This window comes from Patiria miniata, unplaced genomic scaffold, assembly GCF_015706575.1.
Source record: "Patiria miniata isolate m_02_andy unplaced genomic scaffold, ASM1570657v1 HiC_scaffold_18, whole genome shotgun sequence".
Lineage (NCBI taxonomy): Eukaryota > Metazoa > Echinodermata > Asteroidea > Valvatida > Asterinidae > Patiria > Patiria miniata.
In genome coordinates this window covers 5,506,414-5,522,517 of record NW_024037056.1, presented here as the reverse complement: position 1 = coordinate 5,522,517, position 16,104 = coordinate 5,506,414, and the positions used below count along the sequence as shown (strand labels likewise).

The 16,104-nt window shown below is 42.1% G+C and overlaps 1 protein-coding gene across 6 annotated transcripts; it reads right to left on the bottom strand.

The window, feature by feature from the left end:
• Positions 1-5,526: 5,526 nt before the first annotated feature.
• On the bottom strand, positions 5,527-15,718 carry LOC119724382 (glycine amidinotransferase, mitochondrial-like). 6 transcript variants are annotated; one of them, XM_038195404.1, is made up of 8 exons: positions 15,494-15,718; positions 13,309-13,381; positions 12,302-12,508; positions 11,560-11,755; positions 9,794-9,984; positions 7,833-7,970; positions 6,094-6,322; positions 5,527-5,911 (listed from the first exon to the last, which is right to left on the bottom strand). In XM_038195404.1, the coding sequence occupies exons 2-8, from the start codon at positions 13,363-13,365 to the stop codon at positions 5,685-5,687; spliced, it is 1,245 nt and encodes a 414-aa protein (XP_038051332.1). In that variant the 5' UTR covers positions 13,366-13,381; positions 15,494-15,718; the 3' UTR covers positions 5,527-5,684. The 6 variants fall into 6 exon arrangements, with proteins under 6 accessions (XP_038051332.1, XP_038051337.1, XP_038051336.1 ...); XM_038195409.1 differs by lacking the exon at positions 15,494-15,718 and adding an exon at positions 15,456-15,474; XM_038195408.1 differs by lacking the exon at positions 15,494-15,718 and adding an exon at positions 15,179-15,197.
• Positions 15,719-16,104: the final 386 nt, after the last annotated feature.

The following is a 16,104-nucleotide window of genomic DNA, read 5'->3' as shown; positions in this document are numbered from 1 at the left end:
AAGATAGACACCAACATTTCATTTCTAACTCAAGGTATCATTCGAAACCATTTACATTGAACTCACCATGCTGACCTTGACCTTTGACCTTTTGACCCCAAAACCAATCCCAACTTGCCTTCTCCCAAGGGGAACCCTCTTCCAAAGTTAGACACCAAAATCGCATTTCTAACTCAAGTTATCATCCGGAAACCATTTACCTTTAACTCACAATGGTGACCTTGACCTTTGACCTTTTGACCCCAAAACCAATCCCAACTTGCCTACTCCCAAGGGCAACCCTCTACCAAAGTTAGACACCAAAATCACATTTCTAACTCAAGTTATCATCCGGAAACCATTTACATTTAACTCACCACGGTGACCTTGACCTTTGACCTTTTGACCCCAAAACCAATCCCAACTTGCCTACTCCCAAGGGCAACCCCCTATCAAAGTTAGACACCAAAATCTCATTTCTAACTCAAGTTATCATCCGGAAACCATTTACCTTTATCTCACCATGCTGACCTTGACCTTTGACCTTTTGACCCCAAAACCAATCCCAACTTGCCTTCTCCCAAGGGGAACCCTCTTCCAAAGTTAGACACCAAAATCGCATTTCTAACTCAAGTTATCATCCGGAAACCATTTACCTTTAACTCACAATGGTGACCTTGACCTTTGACCTTTTGACCCCAAAACCAATCCCAACTTGCCTACTCCCAAGGGCAACCCTCTACCAAAGTTAGACACCAAAATCTCATTTCTAACTCAAGTTATCATCCTGAAACCATTTACATTTAACTCACCACGGTGACCTTGACCTTTGACCTTTTGACCCCAAAACCAATCCCAACTTGCCTACTCCCAAGGGCAACCCCCTATCAAAGTTAGACACCAAAATCTCATTTCTAACTCAAGTTATCATCCGGAAACCATTTACCTTTATCTCACCATGCTGACCTTGACCTTTGACCTTTTGACCCCAAAACCAATCCCAACTTGCCTACTCCCAAAGGCAACCCTCTACCAAAGTTAGACACCAAAATCTCATTTCTAACTGAAGTTATCATCCGGAAACCATTTACATTTAACTCACCATGGTGACCTTGACCTTTGACCTTTTGACCTCAAAACCAATCCCAACTTGCCTACTCCCAAGGGCAACCCTCTACCGAAGTTACAACCCCAAACAACATTTCTAACTCAAGTTATCATCCGGAAACTAAGCTGCCCGGACGGACGGACGGACGGACGGACGGACAGACACACATACATCCGGACGGACGGACGCCCTAGGCGATGACAATACCCCTCGAGCCTCTCGGCTGAGGGGTAAAAACCCCCAACATTTTCCCAGCAGCCTCCATATAATTACAGCATTTTTTTTTTTAGAGTTCGCACATGGATCTACATAATGCACTTAAACTGAAAACAGTTTGAGCAAATGGGTTCAGGGTGACCGTTTTAGCCGATTTTCGGCTAACTTTGACAGAATTTTCGTTAAAGGGAAAATACAACATTTGCAAACATCAAAAAATAAAGCTACCAAATCATTTTGAAATACCTTGCTGGACTGTTAGTGAATGACAGTGTAAAGCATCCCGTAAAATCATGGCACCTGGTTTACTGTCATTTTCAAGAAAAGTGGTATTTTTGTATCAATTTCCAATCAGCGTTGGAAAAAAACTGGGTTTTTTTCAAATACTGGCCCCAATTGACCATCGCACTTGTTTGCAATCGATTACAAACCTATGAACGGGTACGAGCCAGCTAGACTGGTTCCCTGACCTTACAATTCCCCAATGTATGTAAACTGCTCTGTTTCTTCTTATATGGAGTCAGGGAACCAGACTACAGGAAAACGATTGTTTTTCTTGGTTTTTATAGCATTTTCGAACCCAAAACCTCAAAAAAGTCAGTGTAACTATATTTGCTATATAATTCCAACCCCCCAATTCCATTCATTTCTGAAAATTACAGCAAAAGCAAATGATGTAAAAACGAGTTTGACAGAAAATTTGACAGAATGGATTTTTTTGGCAGATTTCTGGCAGAATTCTGCAAAAATGGTTATTTGACAGAAAAACAGCAAATTTGAGCAAAAAAAGTGTACACTTGTTTAAAAAAGCTTCAATGCTTTCAAACAAACCCTTGCATAATGGGACAGGTTGGCTGGTCTAGGTGCTGAGGTTCACTGGGAAACGGACTTTATATCGTCGTGGTGGGATCCCCGTATTGCCCGAAATTTACCAATAATTTCACATCATCTTTATGTGACTAGATTGTTTATGTAATTTGAATCTTAATTTAAGGCAATACTACCAATCTGCATGTGATTTTAGGTGTTTATAGTGAATTTCGAGTAATCCTGGGGAATTTGGCAGATTTTTGATAAATCTGACAGATTTTTGATGTGCGTTTAGCAGAATTTGGCTCTGGCCTTACGGTCACCCTGAATGGTTGTACCCAATGTAGGTCAACTACCAACTGCCTGTATATTATGTCGGGCAAATTCTTCCCGGCAACAGTTGATCAAGTTTTACCCGAATTAACCAACAATGAACAAACTTCCCACAGCAACTGTTGCCCAAATAACATTGCCCAGGCGTGTTTTACCGATTTGTTTTGCAGTGATAGTAGAAATATCACATGATCACAATTAATATACGGGAAATGGGTCTTGGCCTTGGGGGGACATTCCCATAGACTTGATTACACAATTTTTCCGTATTTAATGTCACCTAACCCCAATTTTACCTTATCTATACGAATTTCGGTATACATGTACATGTTTAATATTTTGGACCACGAACAGCCTAAACTTTTGTCTCAAAATAGGAGCTGTGACATTATAGGGCCTACTAATGTCCGGTGTCTCCCTAAGGTATACATGTAATTAACCGTAACCCCAGCCCAATTTACTAGCAACCATACCCATTCTGGCAAATTCCAACACCCACATGGGAAATGGACCGATCCAGTAAGCCCCTCCCACTGCGCACGTGGGCAAAATAACACGTGCTCTTCTCTGATCCAATGCCACACTGCATTTTCCTGCCGCGCGCATCGTACGTGCGTGCACGCATGTCGGACATAAATCACGGCTGTAATTGGTCAGAATACCGTGGGGCGGTGCTTACTGGATCGGTCCATTGTACACCGTGACGCGTGACACACTGTTGGACTTAGTTTCTGGAGGTATGCCAACCCCAGTGTATCCTATCCCAACAGATTTAAACAAAACCTGCTGTAGAACTTTTATGGGTTGGGTTCGGTTAGGGTTGACGACAAAATGTCTCCAAAAGTTGACATCCACATTTGTACGACCCTCCTCCACGAGTTAATTATCATAAATACATGTATCAACCTTTTTTGGCGGGCTTCCATTGGTCGATACCGAGACCACGCGGAGTCACGCCGATGCGAGTCACGCTGATGAATATGCTGACGCGCTATACGTCACCGTTGCCGCCAAAAGTAACATACCGAAAGACCACGTGTTGTTTTGCTAGCGCGGCAAAAAATGTATTCAATTTTGACACGCAGATTTAAACTCTCTCATTATTGAAGTTACCCCTCATGGTCCAATGCCTTCAACGTGGCCACCACCTCTTTCTACCCAAAGCTCTGCACGAAGTCTAGTCTATTTGACCATTTCAACCTTTGCATAATTAACCATCAGCCGGAAATCTTAGCCAGGTAAAACTTGGCCCAGTACAGGTTTTGACCCTTGACAGAATAACAACGAAATACGAATGCTCAGCCTCCGTGGACACAAACAAACAAGGTATCATTGGAAAGAGGACACATCGGTGTTTCACATGATCTGTAACATTTCAAAACATTTATTAAATTTTTTATATTTACCTCTGGGTTTTCTTTTGTTTGACACACCCTGTCATAGTATACTGCAGATCCAAGCAAGTTTTACAACTCACATACATGTATCTTATATTTTTTTGAGTTGCATAAAATAGGAAAAAAATGTTTTTAAAGTGTCAGTATCCTTGTGTCTACAATATAAGTGCGATTTTTTTTCGCTTTTCTTTGAGTGGTATAATAAGTGCGTTTTTAAGTGTTCTGTCAATTTTTTATCCTGTTAAGTCAGTAAGATAAACAAGCTTTAATATTTTATGTGAAGTTCAAAACACTATACTACTACCTTGAAATTTAGCATATGAAAAGCAAGTCAGATTTAATATATGGTCTATACCAAAATGTCTAGTCCAATATGGAATGATTTTGAACTGATACAACTTTATAAAACTGTGCAAATTTGAAATACATATGGCATGATAAGCTTCACGAAAATACGGTCTTAATTGAAAACGATTGGCTTTTATACAATTCCTAACATAGGAAAAATGACATGGATATCCTATCAATATATCATGATATTGATATCACAAACTTCCCCTTGGTTGGGAAAATTCTGAGATACTAGGGCAGTTTACTTGAATAAATGGTGGGCTACATCTACTGATCAATCATGCTGCAGCCATATTGGTCAGGTACCCTGACGTCAGCGCAAGGGAGTTCAATGTCCAATTTGATACGGTAAAGGTGCCAGACTATCAGCCAGACGTCTTGAGTGATCTTAAGAGAGAATCTAAGTGCAGTCACAAAATGGGCAAAGATGGGCAGATGATTTTTCTTAGAATTCTTTGGAGGATGGGTGGAGATTGGTTGGGGTTGGGATGGGTTGGGGTTGGGTTGGGTGGGGTGGGGAAGGGTGGGGCTGGATTGGGATGGGGTGGGATGGGTTTGGAGGGTTGGGGACAGGTTGGGTGGAAAAAGAAGGGGTAGGTAACGATAATCTCCAAGGGCAGGACACTTAAAATGAAACACTGCAAATTATGAAATCTTCGATAAGACATATTGAATTGCCTGAATAAAATGTTTGTGGCTAAATACAACTAAGGTACCAGACTATCGGCAAGATGTCCTGATGTGATCTAAAAAGAGAATCTAAGTGCAGTCACAAAAGTAAGATTGGCAAATGATTTTCCTTAGAATTCTTTGGAGGATGGGTGGAGATGGGTTGGGGTAAAGGGCGGATCCAGGGGGGGGGGGGGCCAAAAAAAATTAGGTTCGTTTCTGAGGGGGGGGGGGGGGCAACGGCCTAATTGTTTTTTTTTTAAGTGACATGGCAATAAAGGCAGGCACTGCATACACCACCATCTCAGTTTTCCTCCAAAAGATTTAATTAAAGTGGTCAGAAATTGTCTCAAATCGCACCACAGAGCATCTAGAATCAAAAATTTTTTCGGGGCCCTTAAGTGGGCCCCAAACCCCATGCGTTAATTTTGGGGACCCACTTTTTTGGGGGAACCAAATTTTTGCTCTGGATCCACCCTTGGTTGGGGTTGGGATGGGGTGGGGTGGGGTGGGTTGAGGTGAGGTGGGGTTGGGGTGAGGTAAGGTTGGGGTGGGATGGGATGGGTGGGGTTGGGGACAGGTTGGGTGGGGCAGTGAAGAGGGGGTAGATAATGATAACCTTCAAGGGACGCTTAAAATGAAACTGTAGTGTGCAGATTATGTAATCCTCGATAAGACATATTGCACTGCCTGAATAAACGGTTTGTGCGTAAAGACAACTCCTTTCTAACATGATAGGTTTGATTGTCTTAAAGAGGGTCTACAAAGGGGGAAGCATCAGTAAAGGGCGCCCTCATATCTTCCCAGTGGTACCAATCAACCTAGAAGTAGGACTGCAGTGTCCCGCTTCGTCTGATGTCGCTCGTCCAGCAGTGGAATCCGCCTCCGTAGGAGTTGGCGTAGCGCATGGAGGCCTTGACCGTCTTGATGCCAAGCTTCTCAAACATCTGGATGGTCGGGAGCTCGTTGGCATCCACCATGACGCGGTCGTGGTCCAGCATCAGGACGTTCATGGACAGCCACTGAGAGCCCAGCCACAACGGGTGATCTGTGTGACCAAGAAACAAGACAAGGTTAGTCTAGTAAAACTGCTCCCAGAGCACTCAAATTTCAATTCCATCGATTCAGAATGGCCACATTCACTGGAAGCCTTTTCATGCAGCTGGTCAACTTCAATACCAAACATATGCTTTAAAGGTAGAGTATATCATTTGCGGCAATACACTGTACCTGCTGGCATCAGAGGTGAAGCGGTCTCGACAATGTCCCACCCAGCCTTCTTGAAGAAGTCGATCTGTTGGCAACCCCGACACGGGTTGACCAGGACAAGCCCTGGTCTGATCAGCATAAGAGTGGCATCGATGTGCATGGGCCGAGGGTCATCAAAGGTCAACAGGTGGATGTTATACTCGTCACCAAGGTGACGATCCATCCAATCAATGCCGAAGATGTTGGTCACCTGATCACAACGATTTGCATTTAGAGGTTTTTTGATTTCGCCCACTCACATGACACATTAACTGATCGGCCTCACTGGAGCCGCCATTTTACCAGGCAAATTATAATTCTACGCGTCGTATCAACCGAAGTGCGAGTACGTATCTTGAAACCACACAAATTTCATAACTTTATGCCAAACAAGTTGTTTATGTTTTTCTTCAAAAAGTGAACAGTTTTAAACAATTTGAGATACGATCTGAAGCTTGAACGTGCAGACAATTATGTCCTCTAAAAACGCAAAATCCCCCAAATAAAAACAAATAAACTGGCAGGGACGCACCCTTGAAAATTACATAAACTCGAAATTTAGAAAAGTCTGTTAAGATTTGACACTTACTGACGAGTCCCATTTGATTGAGAAATTTCAACGGTGAGAATGCTAACGTGCCTGGCAATATCGCGGAATTTGATGCCATTTCATGTGAGTTTACCTCTATTGGGAAAGACACCGCAAAATGGGGAATAAACAAAGAGAAAAGGGAGTACCCAAAGTGTTATTAATTTAGTAGTCGAAAAAGCAACCACTTGCGCGCCAAATACAAATGTATCAGTTAGTGACATTGTCCACTCGAACTTACGTATCTCTGGTCCCGGCCCAGTATCTTGAACCCTTCTGCTATTTAAACAGTCACAGACAGTCAAAATTCACTTCCACTTCCCCTGCTTTACTTTTAACAAAGGCTAGTCACCAACAGTCAGGTAATATGTCAAGTAAGCACCGTGGCTAGTCAAACTGTGTCAACAGACAAAGCAGACAAGTTGTGGTCATCACAGCTGTTTTATCACTCACCCAGAGTTTTAAGTTAAACAATCCCAGCCAGTCAATCCCGCTTTATGTAGGCTGGGAAGTCTTAACTGTTGAAAACAGTCACTTGTTTGATTATGACTGAATTGACTACTTGGCACAGAATGTATGTTTGCATAGGAGGGTTAATAAACATATGTTTATTCACTGGTAGAGGTCATATTGTAAAGAGAATGACAATTTGTGGGAGTTCTCTTTTAGAAAACTATCTTTTGTACAGGAATTTGTTTGGGCAATGAAGGGGTACTTATACAATTCTCATAGAGATGCATGTGAATTGTTTTCGTTTTGCTGAAAGAACACTTACCTTTTTTTGTGATCCGTGGACAGAACTTTAAAACGGTGTTTGTATTCAAAACTCCGTACCTTGAAAAGTACATGAGTGATTTGAATGATTCTTGTACTTAAAGAAAGTTCATTGATTTGGGCTTTCATGTCCTAGATTTTGAAACTGCTACAGGCAAAACTTCATTCAAAAATTGTTTTTTTGTTTGTTTTTGACTCACCCTATATTGGCAAGATATAAATATCATTTTGGGCACATTTTTTATACTTTGGCATAGCCTGGGCACAATTGTTCAGTACGTTTTCACCAATAATATGCCATTTTCACAAATTCCATTTTCTCAAGTTCCAAAACTCGTTTTTGATTTAATTAATATACCTGGCTTCTCTGCACAAAAATGTCCTTTCCGGCCCGCACGAAGTCAGCCGCGTCGAAGCAGGGTTCGAACTCGGTGGTGAAGTGCCGTCCCTGGTGATGTTGCAGCGAGCGTTCCTCATCCGATAGGTCCATGACATCCTTAACAATGAGCCAAAGTCAAAGATTAGTTTGATATTCACTCAAACTAAAGTTTTAAGTTGTTTCCTTAGCTTTTATGACTGCCATCGATCCGACATAACGACTTGACTAATATAACGACTTGACTAATATAACGACTTGACTAATATTAGTATGGTTATTCATTTATTCGCCCAGCGAAATGCATATGCATTACATTTCCATAGAGAGGGCCAATGAAAACCTAGCTGTATCGCTGGGAAGCATCCATTATCAGAGTGGGGATACCGTTTACAGCATGCTTGATTAATGCATGCTTCTTTTTTTGTAGCTGTTTTTTTTCAAACGATTTTCATGAAATTATTAAACTCAGCGGTAAACTAAAAAATATCATGTCCAAATCTTGTTTTTAGAATAAGAATAGAATGATGCATGATTCCAAACGACTCAGGAATTAGCTTTCGACCCCACAAGCAATCGATTCACTCCAGCCTATGTTGCATGGTGAGGCATTCACCGTCTGTGAAATATGACCAAGTGGGAACGTCGCACTGCACCACGCCGAGGTGCATAAGTTTTATGTCAGGTGTGGTATAAATATTCATATCCTTCCAATTCTTAGCCAATCAGAGTGCTCCGTCCAAGTTTGGTAGCGATCTCCGTGCCCTGTGCACAACAGGGTTGTAGATTAATCAAGTCGGTAATTGGAAGCAACGTACACCCATATGGGGCCGAGGATGCAGGAATCGTTCCCGCGTGTTATTATACCGCGCGCTAGTCCCATGATGGTTTGCTGTAGTCAACGCTGGTGGTTCATACTGGTGCGGTACGCGGCGGCGCAGGTGGACTAAACACGGCCAATTATCGACTTGATTTCAAGTCTTGTGAAGAACCTCTGATGGACCATCCTTCTCTAGAAGGGAGAAAGAGATTCTCATAATTAGGAATCACCGTCATCCAAACCACCATGATCTGAAATCATGCCAGAATCTAGTCAGTTTCCAGGGGTGTGAGTGACCATCACTGATAAAAATAGCTGAAAACAGCTGAAAAAGGTGTAAAAAAGCTGAATTTGGAAATCTCCTATACTTTTGTACACAGCAAGTGAGGGGAAAAAGCTGAAATCCAAAACAAAAAAGCTGAAATCAGCTAAAACCCTGATATTTCACACCCCTGGTTTCACCATTTAATCGAATACACTTGAACCAGTCCATTTGAACTTCTGTCTATGGTAAAAGGCTCTCTCGTTTTTTCTTCAAAAAAAAATGCATTGGGGTGTGGTCTAATTTGTCCACGCCTTCGTTGCATAAAACTATGTTATTATACAGTTTGTATTGCTGTGAGGGCGTGGTCCAGTTAGACCCCGCCTTCAGGGAGTGATAAACCTTCTTATTGTACAAACTGGTTGGGTTTGAGGACGTGGTACAATAGCAAGGGCGGATCCAGAACACAATTTGGGGGGGGGGGGGCAAAAAAAATTTTGGTCCCCCAAAAAAGTGAGTCAAAAAAAATACGGCGTGGGGTTTGGGGCCCGCTTAAGGAAGGACCCCGAAAATTTTTTGGATTCTAGATGCTCTGTGGTGCGATCTGAGGCAATTTCTGACCACTTTAACCAATGTTTTTTTGAGAAATTAAAAGATGGTGGTGTACTCATTGCCTGCCTTTATTGCGATGTCACATAAAAAAAAAAAAATGGTCATGGCCCCCTTTGGCCCCCCCTGGATCCGCCCTTGTACAATAGTGGGACCCGCCTTTGGGGGGGGGGAACTTACCTTATGCACACACACTGTGGCTGTGAGGGTGTGGTCTTATTTAGCCCCGTCTCCAGGAAGGGGTAAGCTTACCTCATTATACAGTTTATCTGACATGAGTGGCTTAGGGGGCGTGGTCCACTTAGCCCCCGCCTTGAAGTACTCCTTAATCAGCTCCCGGTAGGCGCGATACTCAAAGAACCTGGACCGCCACGCCATGGGGCACTCGATGATTTCTTCGCCGACGATCAGCAAAATGTCCCGGGGCATGGCGCAGTACATGCCTAGAATTGAAGTGGGAAACCAAACGAAATGCGTGAAATTCAGACAACCGTTAGTTTCCTACAAGTTAGCACTGTCAGATATTTTATGGCTGTATGTTGAGTTTTTGTTATTTGAGTCAGAGTTGTAACAAGTCACTGAATTTTGTGACTCGAGTCGAGTCAAGTCATTTTGCGAAAGTGACTCGAGTTGAGTTGAGTTATTAGGTGAAGAAGGTCCAGTCACAGTATGTGGTCGAGTGGAGTCGAGTCAAGTCACGGTGTATGATCAAGTCGAGTCGAGTCGAGCGAAATTTATACTTGAGTCAATTTGAGTCACTGATATTTGAATGCCATCTAAAAATAAATTACAGAATGGAACAAGGAACACAAGGCACCAGTTTATAATGAAGATCCAAAGACTTAAATTATGCTGTATGGTACCAATAGACAGCTTCTGCAGGACCTCGGAGATCTACGTAACAGTTAAAAAAAAGTGCAATTTTGGTTTTATCTCTGGTTTGGCTTAGGGTCTGGGATAATTTTTAGCTGACAACTTAAAATCCAAATTGCAACATACAAAACTGTTTTTGATCATACAGAACTGAATAAAAAAATGTTTTGAAAGCAGGACATAAATTTGGCCGGAGTTCCATCAAGGGCTTAAGAAATCGTCCGAAGGCACTGATAAAACCAAGAATTGTGGAATATAAATATAAAAGTGACTCGAGTTGAGTTGAGTTATTAGGTGAAGAAGGTCGAGTCACAGTATGTGGTCGAGTGGAGTCGAGTCAAGTCACGGTGTATGATCAAGTCGAGTCGAGTCGAGCGAAATTTATACTTGAGTCAATTCGAGTCACTGATATTTGAACGCCATCTAAAAATAAATTACAGAATGGAAGAAGGAACACAAGGCACTAGTTTATTATGAAGATCCAAAGACTTAAATTATATGCTGTATGGTACCAATAGACAGCTTCTGCTGGACCTCGGAGATCTACGTAACAGTTAACAAAAAGTGTAATTTTGGTTTTATCTCTGGTTTGGCTTAGGGTGTGGGATAATTTTTAGCTGACAACTTAAAATCCAAATTGCTACATACGAAACTGTTTCTGATCATGCAGAAATGAATAAAAATATGTTTTGAAAGCAGGACATAAATTTGGCCGGAGTTTCATCAAGGGCTTAAGAAATCGTCCGAAGGCACTGATGAAACCAAGAATTGTGAAATATAAAGTCTAGTTCTGGGATAGCAGTTTGTGAGGGACTTGAGTCCAGTTGAGTCATTTGCTTCCATTGACTCGAGTCAAGTCAAGTTGAGTCAGTTACTCGTTAGGACTCAAGTCGAGTCACTAAAAGTTGTGACTTGAGTCGAGTCATTGACTAGAGTCATTACTTACAACTCTGCTTTGAGTAAGTGGCGTTATCTCTCAATGAGATGCAGACACCTGTGACGCGCACGGCTGGAGCATGCCATTGGTCGACTGGGAAATTGGAGAGACGCATGTAATGTCGCCCTCGTGTGCAGTGATTAAGTCAGTGACTTTGACTTAAGACGAGCAACTGAAAGAGTCGTTATTCGACACATAGATAGCATACCTGTTGAGCTGAAATCAGGCGTCTTATACTCCTCAGTGAAGTCGATAGCATCGGGTCTTCTGACGACGATTCCCTCTTGAGTGAGAATGTTGCAGACTTCTTCGACCTCAGCTATTGCCTTCTCCGTGTGTTCCTTGGGCCAGGGCCTGCCTTGATTGTCTCGGAAGAAATCCCAGTGTTTTTCATTTGCGCTAACCTTTAAAAAAAAAAAGACCAAATCAAAAATCAATGAGGTTTTATTTGTAAGTTTAAGTTTTCAAGTTTTTACAAGTGATACACCAGCAACCTTGGCATGCCCATTCTATTTTAACGTTTATATTCGCATCGCTGCAATTGGCTGAATGACAACGTGTCCCGGATGCTGATTTTGGGCGCAATTCAAAACATGACTCGGCAACTTTTGAACTGAAATCGAGATCCTAGAATATTTTTTTCCGGAATAAACAGGGTGAACCCTCCCCCCCAAAATACTATAATTCGTCGGACCAGTGCCCGACATCGCGTAGCTGCAATCGGCTATTGCGAACGTGTCTTGGACGCAGAGTTCAGGCCCAATTCAAAACATAATTCAGCAACTTTTGATTTGAAATCGAGATCCTAGAATGCTGTTTTTCTCGGAATATACAGCTGAAGCTGAGCTGAAACTTCATCAGGTTAGTTGTTCAGCACCCTTCTTTAGATTTTGAGCACGTTTGTTACTTCAAACGAACAAAATGCACAAATTACAAATGATGGACTGTACCTTTAATTCGGGGCTAAAGGGGGGAACGACAGCATTCTCAACTCTTCCCACGACCACTTCCTCCAGACGGTCCCATTCATTGTAGGAGGATACTGGGCTGGTCTTGGCAACCTGCTCCTTGACTTGAAAGGCAGTGGGAGTTGTTGATTCCAAACGGCTCCCGACTTGAGACACAGCCACGCCCAGTGAAGATTTCACACGGGTCAGCTATACGTGTATATGGAAAGCGACAGAGAAAACTGTGTTACTTTTTGCATGCATGTTCCGTTGATGGTCAGTTTAATTAATAAGTACTTTCGTTTCCCTGTCTTTGTTGTGATCAATTTTCAGGCATTGCACACAGTTAAAGTTTTGATTTAGGCCAAATTTAAAAAAAAAGTTTAGCGTCCCGCCCGCTTCCTAATAGAGGCCGCCTCTTTTTTTTTGGGGGGGGGGGGGGGGAGGGACCCAAAATGATAAATTTTTCAAAGTGACATCATTTTGGCCTTATTGTCTGTTGCATCTAGCCCATATCAAGCTGATATATGTCATTTCCTGAGTCCAAGTGCCGGCCATTTAAAAAAAAAGCTGGCGGCTTTTGAAAAATAGCCCAGTCGGGCGGCCATTTTGGAGAAAAAAAAGGGCCTCCTCCTAGTAAAAAAAGGCAGGACGCTATAATGTGTTTTTTAAGTGGCCTAGTATAGGCCTTCTCGCGTCAAAGAGGGCGTTGTACAATCTTATGCTAAAAAAAAGAAGAAAATCTGCTTCCGATTACATGGCATTTGAAAATAGGGTAGGTAGGTAGGGAAATGTGTTTTTGGCAATTTTTTTTGTGTACGATCATATATGGAGGTGTCTGCGTGTAGTCAAGGGTAAAAGGTAGTAACTTTTATTTCGCAAAGGGTTGTCAAAAAAGGTAGGGTAACCAGAAGCAGAACTATTTTTTTTTAGTTTTGGCCTTACTATCCAGCTAAATATCCACTATCTTAACTAATATACAAAATACTAATACAAGAATTAATTGTCACCATTGTCGCTGAGTTGAAGACTTGGATGCTTCGGTGCATGCTTCTGAGGAAAGCCATATTTCATTCACTTCACCTACAAAGAGAAGAAAAAAATGCCAAGAACTTGGATAATTTATGACGGGTAAAATAATGGATTGGACACCTGACAAAAAGTCGTTTTCTGACTAGTCAATGCACATGTATTCCCCCCCCCCCCAAAAAAAACCTATAAGGCCAAAAAAAGAAAAAAGTACTCGGTCTCTGGTCAGCGCGCGCGTCGATTTTAATCATCATGTCAACTTTTTTTTCTTCAAATTAACACGGAAGCTACAACAGCACCCTCTATTGCCGCGCCTCCTCAAATTTTTGTACCAAGGAGCACCGAGGAATACCAAGGAATGGGGAAATTGCACCAAGGCAAATTATGGAGGACACCAATGTATAATGAGGACACAAAAAAGCAAAATAGTACCCACCTTGTCTGTACAATACAAGCTTGAAAAAAAAAAAAGCCACCAAAAAAAAAAAAAAAACCCGCGTCCCCGCATCAATTCCGGAACTTCGGTCTGACCAGAGACCGACTATTTTTTTTTTGGCCCAAGATCCTGGCCCTATTTCAAAGCGCTGCTATGCTCACCATTTTTTGTGCTAACACTGCCAGCAGAAAAGTTTTGGGCTAACCTTGTAAGCATAGTTACCGAATGTACTGTATACGCAAGAGCAGAAGTCAATATTCCTCGCAATAGCAGTGAAGTTCGCTTACTGTAGGCATAGTCACAGAGTATTTTCTGCTAAGTACAGTATTGCAGGGATTTTTTTGGTGAAAGCAAAGCTGTGATAATTATATCGAATCCATACATGGACTGGACATCACTAATTTTTCCCTGCACTGAGTTAGCCATCAGAAAGTTAATATAACTATAAAAAGGCCTAAAAAGTCAAATTGGAAAGATTCCCAGATCTGGCCATCACTACTTTTTTTCCCCTTCAGTGAACTATCAGCCATCAGAAAGTAACAATATGTCCTAAATGTCAAATTTAGCAGTGAAAATATTGAAGTATTTACTGAGAAAACCAATTGTTCAGACAAGTCTCATAATACAGACTTATTTTGTGCCTAGGTTGACAAGTGATGGCCAGATATGGGAATCTTTCCTCAAAATTTACAGGGAAAAAAATTGGGAAAGAATGTTGCAACCTAGCTGACACTGCTTTTTTCTTCTTCATATATCATCTCAATAAAGGTCAGTCAGTCATTTGCAAAAATGTAGTCCCACTAACTGGGGCGCTAGACATGCTAGAACTCCTTTTTTGACACTTGGGATGTTGGTCTAGTCGTACTAGCTGGTAGAACTATGGACAGACCAACATCCCAGATGTCAAAAAAGGAGTTCTAGCGCCCCAGTAAGTGGGCCTACCAAAATGATAAAAGTAAGACATGAATCTGGGACTGAGAAATATTTCCAATTTTGTTGGGAAATGCTTTAAAAAATTTTTTTACTCTCCATAGACTTTGTACACAATCGCTGAAGTAAAAGTAGCATCAGGTTGCAACATTCTTTCCAAAATGTGAAGTATTTACTGAGAAAACACTTGGAATTTTTCAAACCAGACTGATAGGGTTTGTGCACAGGATGCCAAGTGATGTCCAGGTATGGAACTCACTCCAGTTAGGCCTACAGTGTTGAAGCAAGGCGCTCGACCGAATGGCCAGCAGTACGTGTGTTTTATTTCTCCATGGTCTGTTCTGTCGGCCGGTGGGATCAAAGTTCACCATTGTCTTGCATAATCGATTACAAAGTGTGACACTAAGTCAACAAAAAATAATCGGTTTGAGGAAAAGATCATGCGTTCATTTCGTGATATGTGGCATGATGAGTAGTCTATGCACCTTAACTGACCCTGGCGAAGCCGCGGCGACAAGAGACTGGGCGCCGTGGACAACGGGTACGATGACCTACCCCTTGAACTAGGCCCGCCTGGTGCATGGGCGCAAGTTGCGCGAAGCCCCCCGCCGGAGTGGCATGATGTACACGGCCCCGGCCCAAGTGTAAATTTTAACAGGGCCTAGCCAATATCCTCGAAGAATAATGACGCACATCTAAGACTTCTGCTGATCTGTTAATCGGACAACTAATTAATATACTGATACCTGATACATTTCTTACCAGTATATAATCACAAAGTAAGGAATCTGATGAATCACCTTTTATCACGACGATCTTCAAGTTGAAAGTCCGAGCTCATCCGGTGTGGTTCAAGTTCTACGGCGCGGACAAGTCATGCACGGATCGTTTTGATAAACCACTCAGCCTAGCCAAACGTTAACAAGGGACGCGTGATATACGGCCCCTACACTACAAGTGGAAAATTACCATGAATACATATATAAGTCAACAAAGACTTAGGCCGTGTCCGAAACGGGCTTCAGAGCTACGGCTATTGTCAGCGCGTTCTCACGTATTTTCAATGGGCGTGGACCTAGACCAAGCTCTAGACAGTTGATTCGGATGCAGCAGAGCTAAGGGGCCATTCATAATTTTCAATGTTTTAAAATTTCGACTATTTTTCCAAATTGTGGGTGGGTGGGCAAGCTAAATAAATGAAAATCGAAATTCACTTTTCATGGAAAAAAATGAGCCACAAAAAATTGATCTTTTGACTTGCCTGAACTACGCGCAAGCGTTCCGATATTGCGATGCGTGTTTCTTTTCCAACTTCGTCCCCTGTATGTTCTGTACATTTTTTTCCGAAAGGACACGCAACCCGCACAGGCTCGCCAGTGGGATGTAATGCATGTACATGTACATGTTTTTT